Here is a 19,590-nt window from a genome sequence, read left to right on the forward strand (position 1 = left end):
CGAGAGTCGTCGTCGGGGGTCGTCGTCTTTTTAGAGAGAAAGAGGAGAATGAGAGAAGGGGAAGTGAAGAGAGAGAATAAGGAAGAAATAAATGAAAAAAACTGAAAATTTTCTAATTATATAGCAAGGGCATTGTGGAATTGTCACAATGCACTCAGGTGCGTCACGCAACTAGAGGATGCATGACGCAATAGGGACATTTTCGTCAGAAAAAAAAAGGGTCACCATCGCTATTTAAATTATGCGCTCACACCTAAGATATTTAGGCCTGTTATTAGGGTCATTTCCTCAAATTCCCCTAGTTAACAGGTAAATTTACTATTATTCCAAAATATAAATTATGAATGAAGAATTAATGAACTAACAAAGTATAACAAAGTTGCAACATCAAGTAACAATCTACGAAAAACACATCACACATATCAATTAGCACGAAATTAATTAAATGACAAATAAAGAATAAATAACCTGTTATGCAACAAATGAATAAAGCTGAGTATCATACTCATGGAATCCTTACACATTAATGTAACACATTTTATTGAAAGGGAAATTAACTGTATAATACAGGAGATATTTTGAGCTTATAATACTATTAATAGATATATTCAGGTAATGAAGAAAATCACATGAAAATATGTTTCCAAATAACCCAAATTTAATTCTCAATTGTAAACAACTTTAATGATTGAGTCCGGTTTGGACAAAATCCCTTAACTATACAACAAAGACAACTCAAAACATACATGTATAACCTAAGAAATACAAGAAGAATAACAATGAAAGGTGTTTGATACTCACAAAGAAATAAAATTATGAAATGATCGCCTCTACCAAACAACAACCAAAACGATTTTGATTGATACGCATTACAAAACATTAAACCGACATTTTATAAAAGATATACACATGGGCAACAAACCGACATTTTATAAATTAACCTTTCTACCTTTAATTCATATTAAACTATATGAAGGAAAAAATAAAAAATTTAAACAAACTCAAAAAAATCCTATCACACATAAATACATTATCATGTACCATTTTCATCATCATGGAATTCAAAATTTTGCACCTAATTATATCTCCTTTTCATATCTTATATTTTTGATTTTAACAATTATAATAGCTCCACAAGTTGGTCAATACAATACTGTCAATTCAATAATAAATATTTGATTTGTTTTGGCTATGCTAGGCTGCCAATAAAATAAAAATTAAAAATATATATAATTTTAAAAGAAAGATGTCCAAAACATAGGTTTCCAATAGATACCAAACAATAATAGATGGAATTTTATATAGTTCTTCAAATTAACCCATGACACTACCTTCTTTTATTTCAAGCATTAATTTGATTAATTTAGTAAATTCTCTCAAATAGCTATTGCATGATATTGGCCACATGTAAAGATCAAAGAGACTCTTCATCAATTGCAGATTAAACCCACTATTGTTGAAGATGCTGTTCGAGACACAACTGACAATTTCGAAAACATATTCAATAGACTAACTCAAAAGAGATAGCATATAGTTCAAATGTTTTTGAAGCGATCTCTAACTCTATAGGAAGCATAATTTTCTTCTTAACTACTTAGTCAAATGAACAAATTCCAAAGTTGAAAATCTCTATGTTAAAATAAAATTAATTAAGTAATGGAAGAGTTGTTAGTTTAAAAGTTCATTTTATAATAGAGTTATTATATTTATGTTTAATACATTTCTTAATAAAAATTAATCCTAAAATTTAAAAATTGTGTAAGTTTAGAAGTTTAAGAATATTTTATCCTATTAAAAATAAAATAGTTGTAATGAAATAAAATAAATATATTTCTCTTTCTTTTAAATTTTATTATTTTGAGTTTGTGAGAGAATACATCAATTGCCACTAACGTTTCTAACACTGTCTAGATATAATAAACATCATTTATTTTTTCACGTCTTTTATTTTCTTTCAACAATAATTTCCTGTTAAAACAATGATATTATATTCAAAATCAATATAAAGAAATTAGTTCAATAATTATATATATATATATATATATATATATATATATATATATATATATATATATATATATATATATATATATATATATATATATATATATATATATAAATTCCTCTCCAATAGCTAACCTATAATATAATAGAAGACAAAAATTATTTAATTAGTAATTATCATCAATGGATTGAACGGGATATATTTGGGAAATTTGACCAAATGACCCTAAAAGGGCCTTAAATACGCTATTGACAAACGCATAATTTTAATTGCGTTGGTAACACTTTATATTTTTTGACGAAAATACCCCAATCATGTAACGCGATGGGAGGATCGTCACGCGATAGAAAAATGTGTAAAAAGTTCAAAATACCCTTACTATTTAATATAACTTTGGCCTCTTTTATTCATTTCTCTTCTTCTCCTCATTCTCTCTTCCCGCTCTTCTCCTCCTTCTCTCTAAATGACGACGATCTTCGACGGACACCACTATGAGCACGACGAGCACGAGCATGAGCACTGTGGAAACTGGTACTCTAGATCAGTTTTTTCTTATTGTTTATTTAAATGCATGCAGATGAGTTCAACTTATCGATGATGATGTTTGCAGATGGTGATGCTCTGATTCAGTTCCGTTTTAAGGAAGATTCATGTGATTCTCGCGATGGGGCTTCTCACGAAGGAACATTCCTTCACGAATGGCCTTCCCTTTTCGCGATGACCCTTCCCTTTTCGCGACGGGTCTTCCCTTTTCGCGATGTGCCTTCCCTTTTCGCGATGAGAACGATCGTCTCATGAAGGGCACGATTGTCTCGCAAAGGGAATGATCGTCTCGGGAAGGGCAAGATCATCTCGTGAAGGGAACGATCGTCTCGTGAAGACAACATATTTAATGAATAATTGTATGACTTCAATAGTATTATTTATCCATTCATGTTTTCTATTGTAGATGAAGTATTCTTTTTCTATAATGAAGAGTGGAAATTTGTTGCTGATGGTATAATGTATTTTCATGCAACTTCAATCAAAACTTTGGATTTACCCTAAAATATTACGTTTTCCGAATTAGTTGATATCCTTTATGATAGACTTAACGTGCAAAAATCTACATATGATTTAGTGCTTCAAGTCAAGTATGATGTTCCGCGAATCACAATTCCTCCCTCACTTGTTATTGATCAAGATCAGGATGTGAGCACATATTTATCACAGTTGATTTCGGGTCGCACTATGTCACCATTGTGTGTCTCTGTAGTAGAGAAGTCACCACTTACTCAAGAAAAGATACCACTACTTATATACCTAACTCAAGAATGTATATTACCACTTACTCAAAAAAGTATATTACCACTTACTCAAAAAAGTATACCAGGAGTTGTACCCTCCTCGCAACATGTCTTTGAAAGTCAAAATGAAGTAGGAGAAGAAGAAAACTCTTTGCATGCTACTACTAGTGTCGCACCAGCAACTGCACCCACGACTCAACGAACATATACTCCAAGAGCTTCATTTCAATCGATAGACCGATCATCAATACCCACACCATCTAGTGCAAGAGCATCAATGTCTATACCATCGACATACCCGACAGACCCATCACCGACAGACCGCTCATTTGCAATGGCATTAAGTAGTGAAACTGTATTGGAAGTCGGTGCGTTGTTTGATAATAAAAAAAACTTCAACTGAGGTTATATAAATATGCGAAGACTAATCATTTTGAATTCAAAATGGAGAAGTCAAGAGAACATCTTTGGTATGTGAAATGTTTGGATGAGATATGCAAGTGGAGATTGCGTGCTGTGAAAGGTAAATTATCTGAGATGTTTGAGATTCAGAAATTCGACCAACAACACTCATGCTCAATTTTGTCGAGGCTAGAGAAAATAATGCAAACACCAACATGAGTTATCGGGCAGTGCATGAAGAGTAAGTACATGAACTATTACCATGACCACTTGCCTAAGAAAATAATTGAAGACATGCAAACAAGTTATGAGATACATTTGAGTTATAATAAGGCTTGGAGGTCAAGGGAAAGGGATTTAATGGCGGTGCGAGGAACGGTAGAGGATTCTTATAGAAAATTGTCATCATACCTTTACACGTTGGAGAAGAATAATCCGGGTACCATAACAGACATCCAAATAGACGAGCTCGTCCACTTCAAGTATATGTTCATGTCCATAGGCCTCTCAATTAGGGGTTTCAAAGACTCTTCCGTCCTGTATTGTGCGTTGATGATAGTTTTCTTAAGCACAAGGTGGAAGGTCAACTATTGGTGGCTAATGCATTGGATGCGAATGAACAACTATATCCTGTTGCATTCACCATTATTGATTCAGAGAATAATAACTCCTAGACTTATTTCATGTAAAAACTTAGAGATGCAATTGGATTAGTTGATGATCTCGTCTTCGTATCCGATATACACCCAAGCATCGCCAATGCCTTGTGTGCAGTTTTTCCAGAAGCAGACCACGATGCGTACACATATTACATAAAGATGAATATTATGACCAAATTCAAAACTGATAACTGTCACGCGGAGTTTGATTTGGCTTCTCGTGCGTACATAGTCTCCAACTTTAATCGGTTTTTTGACAAGATCAGGGTTAATGATCAAAAGATTACTGCATATTTGGAAGAAATTGGGTTCCAAAGATGGAATAGAGCATTTTTTTTCTAGTAAGCGATACAATCAATTCACAAGAAATTATGCCAAGAGCTTTAATAGTCAAAGCAGGGAAGACAGAAAGTATAATTTCAACAATGGTTGACTATTTAAGATTCACAATACAAAATTGATTTAATAATAGAAGAGAAAAGACGTTCAATCACCAAGAACGTTTATCTCAAACTTATGAAAAGTTATAACGTGAGGATTTTGAGAAGGCCAGATTCTATACCGTATCCCCGCTTAACCGATTCGAGTTTTATGTGCATGACAATGAGTCCCATTTTAAAGTCAATTTGAAAGACAGTGAGTGCACTTGTAGGGTATTTGAAGTATCTAGTCTTCCTTGTACGCATGCACTAGCTGCTGCCCGTCACCTGAATTTGGTTTCTTATGACTTCTGCTCAAAGTATTATTCAACTCACATGTTCAATCTATTTAAACAATTGTTTAGTCCTTCTATTTTCCTTGCTCATTACACAACTGAATCTTAGTTGAATGCATATATGGAGACATGTTATCCTATTGGTGATGAAGACAATTGGGATGTTCCCAAAATTATCAAACAACGTGTGTGCCTAAAACCACTGATTAAGGTTAAGAAAAGGCGGCCACAAACAAAGCGTAGGTCATCCCAATGTGAGGTTTGTAAGATCCCGAGATAATGCAGCTCATGTGCTGGTCTAGGACATAATAGGGCAACATGCAAAGTAGTGATGCATGCACCATCTACTGCAAGAGCATCATCATCTCAACAGTATGAACTATTAGCTTGAACCATTTATTGTAACTCTTCTAGTCTACTATATTTTTAAGATTGTGATGGTTTGTGGTGATTAGGAAAAAAAAATAGTATGTTCCTCATTTGCATTCCTTAAGTTGCAGTGTTCTTATGTTGGTGTTCTTATATTGTTAATTGAATAGACTAAAGAGATCAAACTAAATTAATTTTTTTATATAGTAACCTTTTCTCAAACTAAAGTTAAAGTTCATTATATTAGCCTCATCTAGTGTACTATATTGGTGTTCTTATGTTGTTGATTGAATAGACTAAAGAGATCAAACTATAGTAACTAGTGCATTTCTTAAATGTCAATCCTCAAACTAAAGTTAAAGTATAAAATTAAAGTTTGAAGTTAAAGCTACACTTCTTTTTATGTTTCTTTTCTTTATAAATAGAGGTAAAGTTTCTATTACACATACACGCAATGATTTTACATTGATGGTTATCTTAAAGTCTAAATAGCAGGCAAGGAATGATACTCAATTTAGTATCCTTCCTTACTTCAATTCAGACTTGAAGTTTCTTTACATGCAATGGTTTTACATTGAAGGTTATCTTCAAGTCTGAAGTACAGGCAAGGAAGGATACTCAATTTAGTATTCTTCCTTACTGCACTTCAACCTTGAAGTTTACTTACGCATACACGAAATGAAGGTTCACTTGAAAGTATCTTCCAATTAACCATTTTGGTATGTTTTAGATGTAAAGTTCATGTTCATTTCTTTGGTATGTTATCCTGTCTGAATATTGGTATTTTTTAGATCTAAAGAAAACATATGCTCAATTCGCAAGAAGGGACTTCCCATCGCGTCGAGAAGGGACTTCCCTCAGTCCCATCGCGAGACGATTAGTCCCTTCGCTAGACGATCAGTCCCTTCGCGAGACATTATCTCCATTCGCTAGATGATCAGTCCCTTCGCGAGACGTTTAGTCCTTTCGCTAGAAGTTAAGTCCATTCGCTAGACGTTAAGTCCCTTTGCTAAATGTCAAGTCCCTTTGATAGACGTTAAGTCCCTTCGCTAGACGTTAAGTCCTTCGCTAGAACAATTATCCTATGTAATGAATACAAAATAAGCCATAATACAAAATATACAAAATCCACTTCAAGTTCTCTCCAAACATTTAGATAGTACAAAATATTAACATTACATCAACTTTACAAAATAAAATAACTATAGTTCTATAATTTGATGGAATAACCTGACCGCCAACTTCTTTCTCCAAAAATTCATTTCATTTGATGTCACATTATGTACACCTTTATTAACAGTCAAGTATTCCATATACATTATCATGAAGACACCACAGTCCCCGCTCTGGCTTGCTCTAGGGACTTCCCCACTCTTAGCTACATTGGTTTCTTTCGGGTGTATATGTCTTCTGTATGTCATGGCTTTAAGGTTATCATAGGAAACCTTCTTTGCTCAGGAGGAGAGGTTCCATTTACAAGCAAATACAGAATCATTTCACACAATGGATTCAATAATGGATCAAGATTCTTAAAAAGATAAGAATCACAGTCATACATGTCAATGCGCCACTGTTGTAGACGAGCAACGCACACTATCCAGTGCTTGTTTATTAGGTTCACAGGCACATATATATCGTCTACTGATTTCCATTCAGGCATGTATCTATGTTCAACACCCAGTAATACTCGACAAGTTCTGAGATGTTATAAGAATTAGGATCTTTACGAAAAATCTCATACTCTCGGTGTGCTTATCTCCAAGTAGGAAATCCCTTATTGCTACTTTATTATTATAAGTCTTTGGATATTTTGCAATCCTTGTTCTCAACAGGTGGTAGTATGCGTCGATTTCCTACACAATGGGAAAACATTCAATATTTATATCAAAGAACCTTAATGATGAATAACATTAATGATGAATTGCACGACTTACCATATCTTGAAGTTAGGTGAACCTTGTTAGAATTCTATGAAAGATATCCTTTCCTACTTCGCAAGTATTGAGATCCTTTTTTTGTCGGTATCTGGATCTGTCATCCATTGTTGTACTTGATCCAGCAGATGATCTTCAAATTTTTGAAGGGGATTGACTGTTATTGGATCATTTGTCTTTAACAGTTTTTTCGAAGGGCTGGTGAACGATTGATCTATCTTCGGCTTCCTCATCCTTTTATTTCACTCAAATGTTTCTTTTGGAGGAGTATTGTATACTTTGAAATCATCATCATATTCATCCTTCTTCTTCTTCTTCTCAATCTCTTTCCACCCAATTTCGCTGAGCACCATTTCATCTTCCTTCTTTTTGTCCACATCTTCCTTCACATTCACATCCTCCTCCTTCACACTCACCTTCTCTTCATCTTTATTCTCCATCTCCTCATTCACCTTCTCTTTGCTTCGCTTCATTCCCTTTGCTTCATCTTTATTCTCCATCTCCATCTTCTCATTCACCTTATCTTCATCTTTATTCTCCATCTCCACATTCACCTTCTCTTCATTCTCCATCTTCTCATTCATCATCACCTTCTTCTCATCTTCACCTTCATTCGTCTTCATCTCCTGCAAAATGGAAAAACATTCTGGTCAGTCTATAATCGTTCCCATCGCGAGAAGAGGACTTTCCCATCACGAGAAGAACACTTTCCCATCGCGAGACAATTACCCTTCGTTAGACGATTTTACTTGTCGCGAAGGGTAATCGTCTCGCGAAGGGCCAACTTGTCAAATTTCAATATCTACCTCATCCTTCTTCTTTTTCTTCTTCTTCTTCTTCTCCTTCATCTTCTTCTTCTTCTTCTCCTCCATATTATCTAATTTGGCTAAAAATATGGCCATCTTTTGGTTGGATTTGGCTATTAATTGATCGGACATACTAATAACCAACTTTTTTATATAAGCATGGTGATTTTCTTGAGTTTCTTTGATGGTCATTATGTCTATTTTCAGCTCTTTGAGATCCTCCTTCAGCTCTGTTTTAAGCTCTTTGAGCTCCTCTTTTAGCTCATCACATTTACATCCAACAATAGGTGCTGGAGATGATGCAGGACTTGATGTCGCGTTAGGGGACTAAGAATGTTGGCAGGTTTGGAATAATGTTTGGGGGGACTAGATTCTACATCATAAGTAAGCTTTCTCTTCAGGTTGGCTTCTTTGAGAGTAGCTTTAGCCTTTCTCTTCCTGGTGGAAGGTTTGTGAGTAGGTTCTTTAGGTTCTTTATCTTCACCTTCACCTTTGGATCTCTTCCCATCTGTAAATCCCTCAAACAAATCATCAGTTGAATCGTCTATTTGTTCCAAGTCCACCCCACTATGTAAGCTCTTCTCCATGGATGACTCTTCCATCTTAGTCAGATATGTGGTCTGAAGGACATACTTTATCTCCTACAAGGTATTCTTCTTTTTGGAATGATAGACTAATAACCTTGGGCGTAGAGGCTCATTAAGCTCATTCCTTCTAGCGAATTTAAGGAAAAAGCTTTTGATGACCTCATATGTTCACACTTGAAATGCTAGTGCGAACCCATAAACGTTATAAGGAAAAAGATCACTACTCAATTTCTCCTCCTTGGCAAAATATAAGGAACTGAGACGTTTCATGTTCTTGTTTAGACCCTTTAGGGTGGCTCTAAAGAAGACCTTCCCCCATGGAAATCGGAGGAAGTTTCCGCGTCTTCCACCATGTGGAGGATTTTGACAAATACAATCCTCCTTGGGTCAAAAGCAAATAAGTACTGGAAAATTAGGCATACCAGCCCCATCTTCCATGCTTCTTCCTTATCAGTGCATGACATAAAACAAGACTCAAACTCGTTCATTCGTACATTCAGTTTCCCTTTAAAAATATTTCATCAAGAGATATGGACAACCTCGGCATTCATCTTCCACCACAGGAGATCTATCGAAGTTAAGGCCTATAGCCAAAATATACTCCTTCATACCAAATACCAGTTCCTGCCCATTCACCTGAATGTAATCTCCTTCGAGTTTGAGCTTATGCTCCTAAGAAACATATGACAGACTATTGTTCCCAAGAACAACAAATTTGGGGCTGTGAATAAATATTTGAATTGGGTATTCAAAACCCTCTCCAAAAGATCCATTGTATCGAACTTGTTAGCTATCTTCTTGAGGCAGTGGACGCTTTTCCAAGAAATCATACCAGGAAACTCACGAATGATGGTTTCTACCATCTACAAAAGGAACAATAACAAAAATGTAAGAACAAATACAAATACCCTACAAACTTTTATGGCCATCGCTTGAAGGCCCATCGCATCGCGAGAAGGGGACGACCCATCTCGAACCCTAAACATAAACCCTAAACCCATAGAGAGAAAGGATGGCCCATCGCGAAACCATAAACCCGATATCCATAGAGAGAAAGGAAGGCCCATTGCGAAAACATAAACATAAACCTTAAACCCATAGCGAGAAAGGACGACCCATCGCGAAACCATAAACATAAACCTTAAACACATAGCGAGAAAGGACAGCCCATCCCAAAATTTATGCTAGCATGATTAATGACGAAGATGAAGGAACAAGAAGACGAGCAGGAAAAATCATCGAGGTAGGGAGTAGTGAAGTTAAGAAGAGGCTAGAGAGAGACAAGTCTTCGCGAAGGAGTGAAGAAATGAAATGTTCATCGCGTCATTATTATAAATAGAGTATATAACGCGTGCAGAAACGCGCACCTCTTCGACTTCCTTCGTGAGATGATCTTGCCCATCGCGATGTGATCTTGGCCCATCGTGAGAGGATTTGGCCCATCAAGAGACGATTTGTCCCATTGCGAGAAGGGAAGACCTTTACGATAATACATTTTTTAAAATTATTTATAGGTAATCTCGTTTGACAATGTATCAATACTAATGGGTTTGAAGAGAATCTGTCTTAGCAAAATAAATCTTATTAATTGTACAAAATAAATCTTGAAGAACATTTAGATAATTTAGAAAAGGCATTTTAAGAAGCGATCATTTAAATTGTCTTTCCTGAAGAATATAGATGTTCTTCAAGATCCTTCCATGTAAGATGAATAAGGTTTATTTGCTAATACATATTCTCTTCAGACACATGAGTGATGTTGATACCTTTCCAATGAAGTCATGATTACCTATAAATAATAAGAAAATCTTGGCCCATCATGAGACGATGGAATTCCCATCGCGAGAAGGGATGTCCCTTTGCGATAAGCCCCATCGCGAGAATCACATGAATCTTCCCTAAAACAGAACCGAACAATCAAGATGAACAAACTCATCTGCATGCATTCATCTACAAATATCATCATCGAGCATCCAACCGGCATCGACAAAAAGAAAAACTAAGATGAACAAGATGAACAACCTCATCCATCTGTATGCATCTGTGCTTGTTTAGGATTCCATCGTTTAGGGTTTCATCTGCATTCAACCTACATTGAAGATGAACATTATAGAAAGAAGAACATAAATCGATCCAATCACATGATATTAAAACGAGTTTTGGTCGTCGATCTGTATGATGTGTTCGTTTAGAGTTCCGTCGCCATTGCAAAAGAGAGAGAAAGAGAGAGAAGGGAAAATAACAAAATGAAAAAATTTGAGTATTTATATAAAGATTTAGGGTCCATCGCTTGACGATCCTCCCCATCGCGTTACGCGAAAATGTATTTTCGTCAAAAAAATATAAAGTGGTCACTAGCGCAATTAAAATCATGTGCTGGTAACCAACGCATTTAAGGCCTTTTTAGGGTCATTTGGTTAAATTTCTTGATATATTGAGAGTTTCTACATTGTTGTTATATGTAATTATTGTGAAAACTTTAACTACGCATAAAATCAATATTGACCTTATGAACTATTAACCATTAGAGTTATTTTATAAGAATTAGATGTTGGATATAGATGTTCAAATGTTGACTCAAGGTTAAATGTCTCACATGTCTTAATTATATAATTTAATTTTGTAAGTTCCACCAGATTTTTGGTCACCACTTTTGTTCATTCCCCATCTTTTCGATGTTCTTGATTTTGTTTGTTCATAGTCTCACCTGAGTTGAGTCGAATTTTATAGAAAAAGAGAATATGTTAGTTTGGAGTCGAACAATATTTTTTAGTGATCAATCTCATAGATTAAATTATTTTTTCACTTCGTCCTACAGTGTCGCAGCCGAAACTTCGTCTCCAAACTACTTGTATTTGTGTAATAAACACGAATATATGTATTGCATTATGGTGATATTACCTATCTATTTTTTTTAAATTAGAGATTTGTCACCATATAATGAAGTTTTTTTTATATATATAATCCAATTTTTTGTATATAAACTCTTTTGTCATTGAGAATCATATCAAAGTTGATTTGATTTGATTTATAATGATGTCGGATATATGGATATGATAAAGAGAGTGTCATTATCCAAGATTGTTTCAAATTTGGTTTAACAACTTTTATAATAACTTAATTACTTGTTTTATTTTTCTATCAATTAATATATACACTAATGAAATGCACCCTTAATACATGCCATATTGGATGAAGTTTTGAATCTGTTTTTTTATCTTATTATAGTTAAATAATTTCTCTTTATTTTAAAATTACATGTTTGGTAACACTAATAATTTTTTAATTTAAAATATAGTATGCATAATAGATCAAATGTCAATTGTTAAATTCCTATTAAAACGCTTAAACTAGATTTCTAAATTTATTAAATGTTATTTAATGATGTTATTAATAATTTAACTTAATTATTTTATATACATAATAAAATACAAACATTAACCAATATACTGGGACGAATCTATTTAGGGGCTGTCACCTCCTATTTTTTTTTTTATTTTTTTTATTTTTTATTTTACGGTAGAAATATGACATTACCTTTAATTTCTTAAAAAAAATTAATATAATTCATCATTTTTTAATTTAATTATTAAAAAAATATAAAACTTTACTTTTATATATTTGTTTTTTTCAAAAATTTTCTCGTTATTATTTTAAGCTAACCTAAATTTTTTTCAAGGCCATCCAGTTCGAAATCAAGGTCCGTCCCGATTACTTTATTTTTCATTGTTATTTTTAAAAACATAAATTAATTCATCTCCAACTAAGATGAGTCAAATTACTAGCTATTACAATCATCAATCTCAAGGAGGAAGGAGGAAATCAACATGAAAAAAGAAGAAACAATATCTAGGAATGGCAGACGAATTATACCAAACATAATTTCAAACAGACGAATCACCGGCGGTGGTGTTGGAATTAGTCATCATCTTTTTAAACTCATCAAAATTAACGAATCCATCTCCATCAGAATCAACAGATTTGATCATTGCAACACAATCCTGAACAGTACAAATCTCACCTAGTTTCGACAAGATCTGGTGGAGTTCCGTTGAAGAGATGAGTCCATTCTTGTCCTGATCATAGAGCTCGAACGCTTCTTTCAAGTCCTCAAGGCCGCCGTCGTCGCCGTTGTCGCAGAATTTTGTGAACTCGTTTAGGTTGATGAAACCGTCGTGATCTGTGTCGATTTCTTCCATCATTCGTTTCACTTCATCATCTGATGTGTAGGATCCAAGGGCTTTCATCACGTCTACAAGTTCCGACACCGAGATCTTGTTATCGCCGTTGATATCGAATCGGTTGAATACCTTCTTTATTTCATCGGGATTTTGTAGATACATGTTAGTTTGCTTGCTTGCCATTTCGGTTTCTTTCTTTTGTGAATATGTTATGGTCCTTATGGAGGCAAGTGCAATCAATATATATACTCTCTTTTTCTTTAATAAATTAATTTGTTTGACCAAGACCATTAATTTCTTAAATCGGTTTAACTTTATTACAACATAATTTAATTGTTTTTATTTTATTAAGGGTTGTTTGATTTCGGTTTTGTTAAGAATTATTTCTTATGAAAACCCAACCATTTTTTAAATAGTTAATCAATATTAAAAAATTATTTAAATACAGTTAAACATGTCATTATAAAATAAAATAATATTAACCAAAATAATTAACTTTTTCTTTAATTAATTTATTTGTTTGACCAAATTAATTAATTTCTTAAATTGGTTTAACTTTATTTGAACAAAATATTTAGGTAATATTTAGGCATTTTTAGGTATTGATTTATTATAATAAACTCATATTATTTGGAATAATGTTAATTTTGAGAATAGTGGTATTTTTTTAAAAAAAAATATTTATTTATAATTATAAAATAATATTGTTTTAAAATAAAAAATATTTTAATATTTTAATATTTTAATTAATAAATTTATTAATAGAATTAAAATTTTATAAAAAAAAAATACAACTTAACAAACTGTTATATCATTTTCTTATGTTGTTTGATTTGATTTTTTTAGAATTTGTTTGCACTCAGCTAATATTATCATATTTTTATAAATCATAAATTATTTAATTATTAATAAAAATATTAAAATATTATTATTTTATTTTTATAAAATAAGAATATAAAAGAATATTATATTTTAATAATTTATTTTGTTTTGTTTTATAAAAATAAATAAATATCTAACATCAAATCAACCTTAAGTGTCATATTCGTGTCATATTCGATAATTATTTTTTTAAAATATTTAATGGACGCGGAAACAATGAAGACATTTCATTGGTGGTGAATTGTCTTATTCGATTATTATTTTTCAAGATATTTCATGAGCGACGAAACAAATTTAAAGATATTTCATGGGCAGCGAAATGTCGTATAAGAGATATTTTATGGACAACAAAACAATTTTGAAGACAAAATATTTAGGAGTTGGTATTGATTTATTATAATAACCTCGTATTATTGTCGTATTATTGGAATAATGTTGATTGATGTTAATTTTGAGAATAATTGTATTTTTTTTAAAATATTATATTTTATTTATATTATTTTAAATAAATGTTATTTTATTGTTTTAATTAACTAATCAAGTGATATAATAATTTTTTTTAATATAATTGAATTTCATTAAAAAAAAACAAATATATATTTTTTTTAATAAATTGAGTAATTGTTTTTATTAAAGGTTGTTTGATTTAATTTTTTTTTTAATTTTTCTTACCACTAAAATCATCATATTTTTATAAATAATAAAATCTTTAATTATTAATAAAACATTAAAATATTTTTCTTTATTTTTCTAAAATTTAAATATAAAAAAATTACAATTTAATAATTTATTATGATTTTTATAAAAAATAAATCACCAAATAATTAACATCAAACAAGCTATTAAGTGAATTAAAAGCAGAGCTAATTAAATTTTAAATGTGCCAAGTGGGCCAAGTGGGAGAGACACGGAGCCGACGCGTCTGTTATCTATTTTGACCGTACAAATATTTAAGGAAGCGTGAACATTAATAAAGGTCAAAAGAAAACTCCCCCACTTCAGCTTTCTTAATATCAAATCATATCACTCCACGTTATTGACACTGAATAACTTTGAAAATTTTATTTATCAGTTTAATTTGAATTATGGTTTAATGTTAATTTATATGATTTGTTTGCACAATTTCTTTTGATAAATTTAAAAATATATTAACATAAATTTTTTAATTAAATTTAATTTTTACAAATTAAAATCAATTAAAATAATATTATTTTTATCAAAAACATTTATACATAAACAATATCTTATTTTATATTATTTTATATTCTTGCATGCATGTTCTTGTTATATTTCTTAACTTTTGATAATCAAATTCACGAGAATATATACATTGCTTCCCATCGAAATGAGGTACGGTTGTAAGCAAAAACTATGGTTTTGTGCAGTTGAAATTAAATGGGGACAAGGAGGGCAGAAACAAACACAAAAGTTATAAAAGTAAAACAGGAGAACATATATATTGCTTCCCATTATGGGTTTCTACATATTAATTTAATATAAATCCCATCTTTTCATATTTACTTTTGGTTCTACAAACTTTTCCTTTTTATATTATATCTTCATCATTATTTTGTTAATTGTTTTTTCATACAACAAATGAAGTTGTTGATAAGTCATAATTTTGTCTTTTAAAATCAGATGGTTACATACAAATAAATATATAGTGACTTCACTTAATTCATATAATAGTTAAAATAAATTTTAATTTAAAAACATTAATATTTGTGCCAGTTTTAATTAATTGTTAATGATTTATTTTAAAAAAAAAATAGTATATTTTTCCAAATTTAAGTGTTTTAGATGTTCCGTCCAATTTGTTTTGGGTTCTTTTGGTGGTCATCGACTGGATAGGTTGTGAGATTCGACCATAACTATTATACAATATTGGGATTGTTTTTTTTCACTATTTTTTTTTAATGTTTTTCCCTTTATAAGAAATGAATATATATTGTAGGTTACTCAGCATATGACTTATTTCCTTTGCTTACTTCCTCAACAACTCCAGGGGCCTCAACAACTCCAGGGGCGGAGCCAATTGCAAGTTGTCTCGGGCGGGCTACGGGGAGCCTTTTATATTTTATCAATAACGACGGTAAATTACCGTCGTTATTGGTTATTTTTCGTCGCTAAAAGGTTATTTTTCGTCGCTAAAAGACATTGATGACAGCAAACTATAAAACTAGCCCGGATAGATTTTTTTAATAAAAAATTAGCCCGGGTAGGTTTCAAATCCTGGCTTCGCCCCTGAACAACTCTTTATGCTTTGTCAAATCCGTAACAAGATGTCCATCTTCTCATCTCTAAATTTTATTAGAGTAAGATCCTTGCTTCCACAATGCTTGCTCTCCCACATTGTGTCAATCAATAAGGAGTGAAATAATTCTGACAAGATAGCAAATAAATTTTAGTTTTTCAAAAAAAAAAAAGTATATAAGAAGATAAGATTGCCCAATGGTTAGGGTAAATAGCGTGCCTAAGCTCGCAAGCAAGGTATTACCGATTGTCAGACATATATTGCTCCTTCATTTCTGAAGGTGACATCACCCGCATTCGACACATCCTTCATGATAATAATCAAGGTGCAAGAATTGTCTGTATTCCCAAAAAGGAAATCGTAGACGCTTTGCACTTGGATTTCTCCTTAACAAAGGAGAATGATGAAATTGAAGTCAAAAGTGGTGATAAACTACATTAACTTTAATACTGATATCCCTAGATCCAATTAATTTGTAGACACCTTAGTTTTCCTAGGTCAAGACCTCGAATTCAACCCTGAGTTCCTTATCCAACTAAGAACCAAATGAAACCCTCACTACCATACCTACCCCTTTGTAGAACAAGAGATGTACCCCACTGTGGAGGAATTCAGGGTCATCTTGAGCCAATGAGACGACGATTACAATATCACAATTTGATCAGGCCAATAAGAGGATTTTCAATTCAATAAGAACAACTTGCCCCTCCATGCGCTAAGTTGGACATAGCGCTTTCAGAAGGAGGACTTTCCCGATTAGAGAGTTGTTTTTTATCCTTAATATCGTTGGTCAATTCTCAAGGTAGTGGATATAGCTCGTCCATATTTGACTGAGAAGGCTAAGGTTAGCTCTTATTAAAAGTGTAATTTGTTGACTTCCACATGTAAACATTCATTTTTTACCCCAAATTTTTATAGTTTATAAACAACTATTTTTGAAATAATTAAATTTTGAAGAATAGTTATTTTCAGATTTTTAATAAGTTAAAATGATAATTAAGAGTTTTAATAAAATTAAATCACATTAGATATTAAAATAAAACATTTATATACACATTAACGAATTTTTGATTTATTTTTAATTAAATTAGACTAGAATTTATTTTGTTAATTAATAAATAAAATATTTTTAAGGTATAAGAATAAGTATATCACTTTTCAACTTAGTCTTTTCCTTTTTTTTATTATTTGTTAATTAGAAAGTTAGATAATTTAGAAAATTATTTAACTTTTCATTAACTTAGTTTAATTAATAATTTTTTTTTATTAATTAATAATGCCATTATTGTATGTATTCTTGGAAAACCGTGGGACAAGATCTAATATTGAAGAAAGATCCATCAAGAAGATTCAAGATCCACCAAGATGGATGAAGATCGGTTGAAGAATTTGACATTTTTGAAATTAAGGATCAAGGACAAAGTTATTTCAAGTTAAAGTCAAGGCATGAGCCCAATCGATGACCCGACCCATGACTCGGCCCATAACCTAAGATCCAACCCAAAAAAGTGGTGGAAGCTTCAAGGTTCCTCTAGCCGCGAGCAAGGAGGATAAACTTAAAAATATTTAGTTCGTTTGAACAAAAAAATTAAAATGAAAAATCATGACTTAAAAAACCAAGGAATTCTTTAATCCCATTGGCCGAAGTTGACATGTTAATTGGTGATTGCTCCTTTTAAACATTTTGACATTGACTTTATTTATTTTCTTTTATGGGATTTTTGTTGGGTTTTTGAAATACTGTAAGTTTACAATTTATTTGATCCTAGGTGAGAATAATATATATATATAAATAAAAATGTAAAGCATAAATACTTTTAAAATTACCAAGATTAACTAGTAGAGACTCTCGGGGCATTATGGGACATAACATGTTAAAAAAAAACTCTTTTCCATACATAACCAAACACCGAACTTGAAAAGAATATCTTAAATGACGTTCATATGTTTAGTTTTTCCTCGTTTTGTAAAATTAGGTGGAGACTCTCTTGTCGTGAGGTTTAATTGAAATAAAACCGAAAAAAATCTAAAAAAGGTCTATGATGACTTCTCATTAAATATCATAATCTCTTTCAGATTCTACGGGATGGTAAGTTATGGAGTCATCTATAAAACTTTGTTTTCTACTTGAATTTTCGATTAACATTAAAATTAATTCCTTTCACAATTTCTGAAATCAAAGAAGAATGAAAAATGTCAAATATTCAAAGCCCAGGTTTGTAAACTTGGCGATACGTTATTGTCGCACATATTTTTCTAGCGACTATGTTGGGAACATTCAACGTTTAGCTTCAAAAGTAATATTGGCCAAACTTTTTTAAACATATTTACACTTTAATTAAACTCCAAAAATAACATTTATTTTATTAATTTTGAATGAGAATTGAAGCTCAAATGTGAAGGTAGTACAAGTATACATCATTTGATGAAGTTTATACATGTATATTTTATATGCTAGGTGTAGTCAATGTGAATACCACCCTCAACCCATGCCTTGAAAAAATTATGAAAAGTTGTGAATCCACGAAAAGTTGTGAATTCTGAGCCATGTAAAAATTAGTCAAGTGTGATTTGTGAGTTGAGAAAAAATTAGGAAAAAACTCGAATTAACCCTCTCTTTATTTCAAATCCCCTACTATTGAAAATGAGAGATCTTGGATTTTTGATGAGGTGTACGTCCTATTAAGAGCATCCCTTGCATCGGTGGTCTAAGGACTCCCCTTGTCGGTTGTACCACACTCTCTCTTAATCCATTCCCAATTTTAGAACAAAAATCCAAAAGCCCTTCTACAAAGCCATCGTCTCATAATGTCAAACGATAAAGCCACATAATGAAGCTTTTCTATTACGTGAGTATTACTTACATGTAAATACACGTATGCATATAGTTATTTAGGCATTCATTCTATCCATTCAAAACAATAATAATAATAATAATAATAATAATATAGCATAGATATCATGATATTTTAGACCTTGAAGGTTAACATAATGAATATTCTAGTTGTTAAGAAAAAGAGAAGATTATAGAAAAGAGATTAAGTCAAGATTTAGAAAATTCTAGTAAAAGAGACTAAGTCAAGATTTAGAAAATCTAAAAAGAGAAAATCAAGAAAATGTAGAAATCAAAAGAGAAAAGAGTCTAATCTAACTAGTTCTTATTTTTGTGTCTTTAATACTCCGATTCTAGGCGTAAACATGATCAAGAAAAACGCGTGAAATGCAAAGATGATCAAGAAAGACGAGTGAGACACAAAGATGATCAAGAAAAATGTGTGAGGCGCAAAGACGATCAAGAATAATGAAAAGACTTAAAGACGAAGATTCAAAAACTTATACTAGATTCTTTATGCTTTAATGTAAATCTATTTATAAATATACATGAGTGACATTGTAACGAGAGGATGAGGGGTGCATGCTTGTTGTTGGGTGTGAATGCGATTGAAGTTTGACTCAGTCCTCTTGTTTATCGATTCCGTTGCACCACTATCTCACACAAAGGAGGCAACC

At 32.0% G+C, this 19,590-nt stretch overlaps 2 protein-coding genes across 2 annotated transcripts; both read right to left on the minus strand.

Annotated features, from left to right (window-relative positions):
- Positions 1-7,106: 7,106 nt before the first annotated feature.
- LOC124935133 (uncharacterized protein DDB_G0283697-like) lies at positions 7,107-8,778 on the minus strand. Its single transcript, XM_047475590.1, has 4 exons — positions 8,554-8,778; positions 8,318-8,503; positions 7,649-7,996; positions 7,107-7,289 (listed from the first exon to the last, which is right to left on the minus strand). Exons 1-4 carry the CDS (start codon positions 8,776-8,778, stop codon positions 7,107-7,109), a joined length of 942 nt encoding a protein of 313 aa, XP_047331546.1.
- A 3,869-nt stretch (positions 8,779-12,647) lies between these two features.
- On the minus strand, positions 12,648-13,139 carry LOC124936721 (calcium-binding allergen Ole e 8-like). The gene has a single exon (XM_047477241.1). It carries the CDS (start codon positions 13,125-13,127, stop codon positions 12,648-12,650), a length of 480 nt encoding a protein of 159 aa, XP_047333197.1. The 5' UTR covers positions 13,128-13,139.
- Positions 13,140-19,590: the final 6,451 nt, after the last annotated feature.

This window comes from Impatiens glandulifera, chromosome 4 (genome assembly GCF_907164915.1).
Source record: "Impatiens glandulifera chromosome 4, dImpGla2.1, whole genome shotgun sequence".
Classification (NCBI taxonomy): Eukaryota; Viridiplantae; Streptophyta; class Magnoliopsida; order Ericales; family Balsaminaceae; genus Impatiens; species Impatiens glandulifera.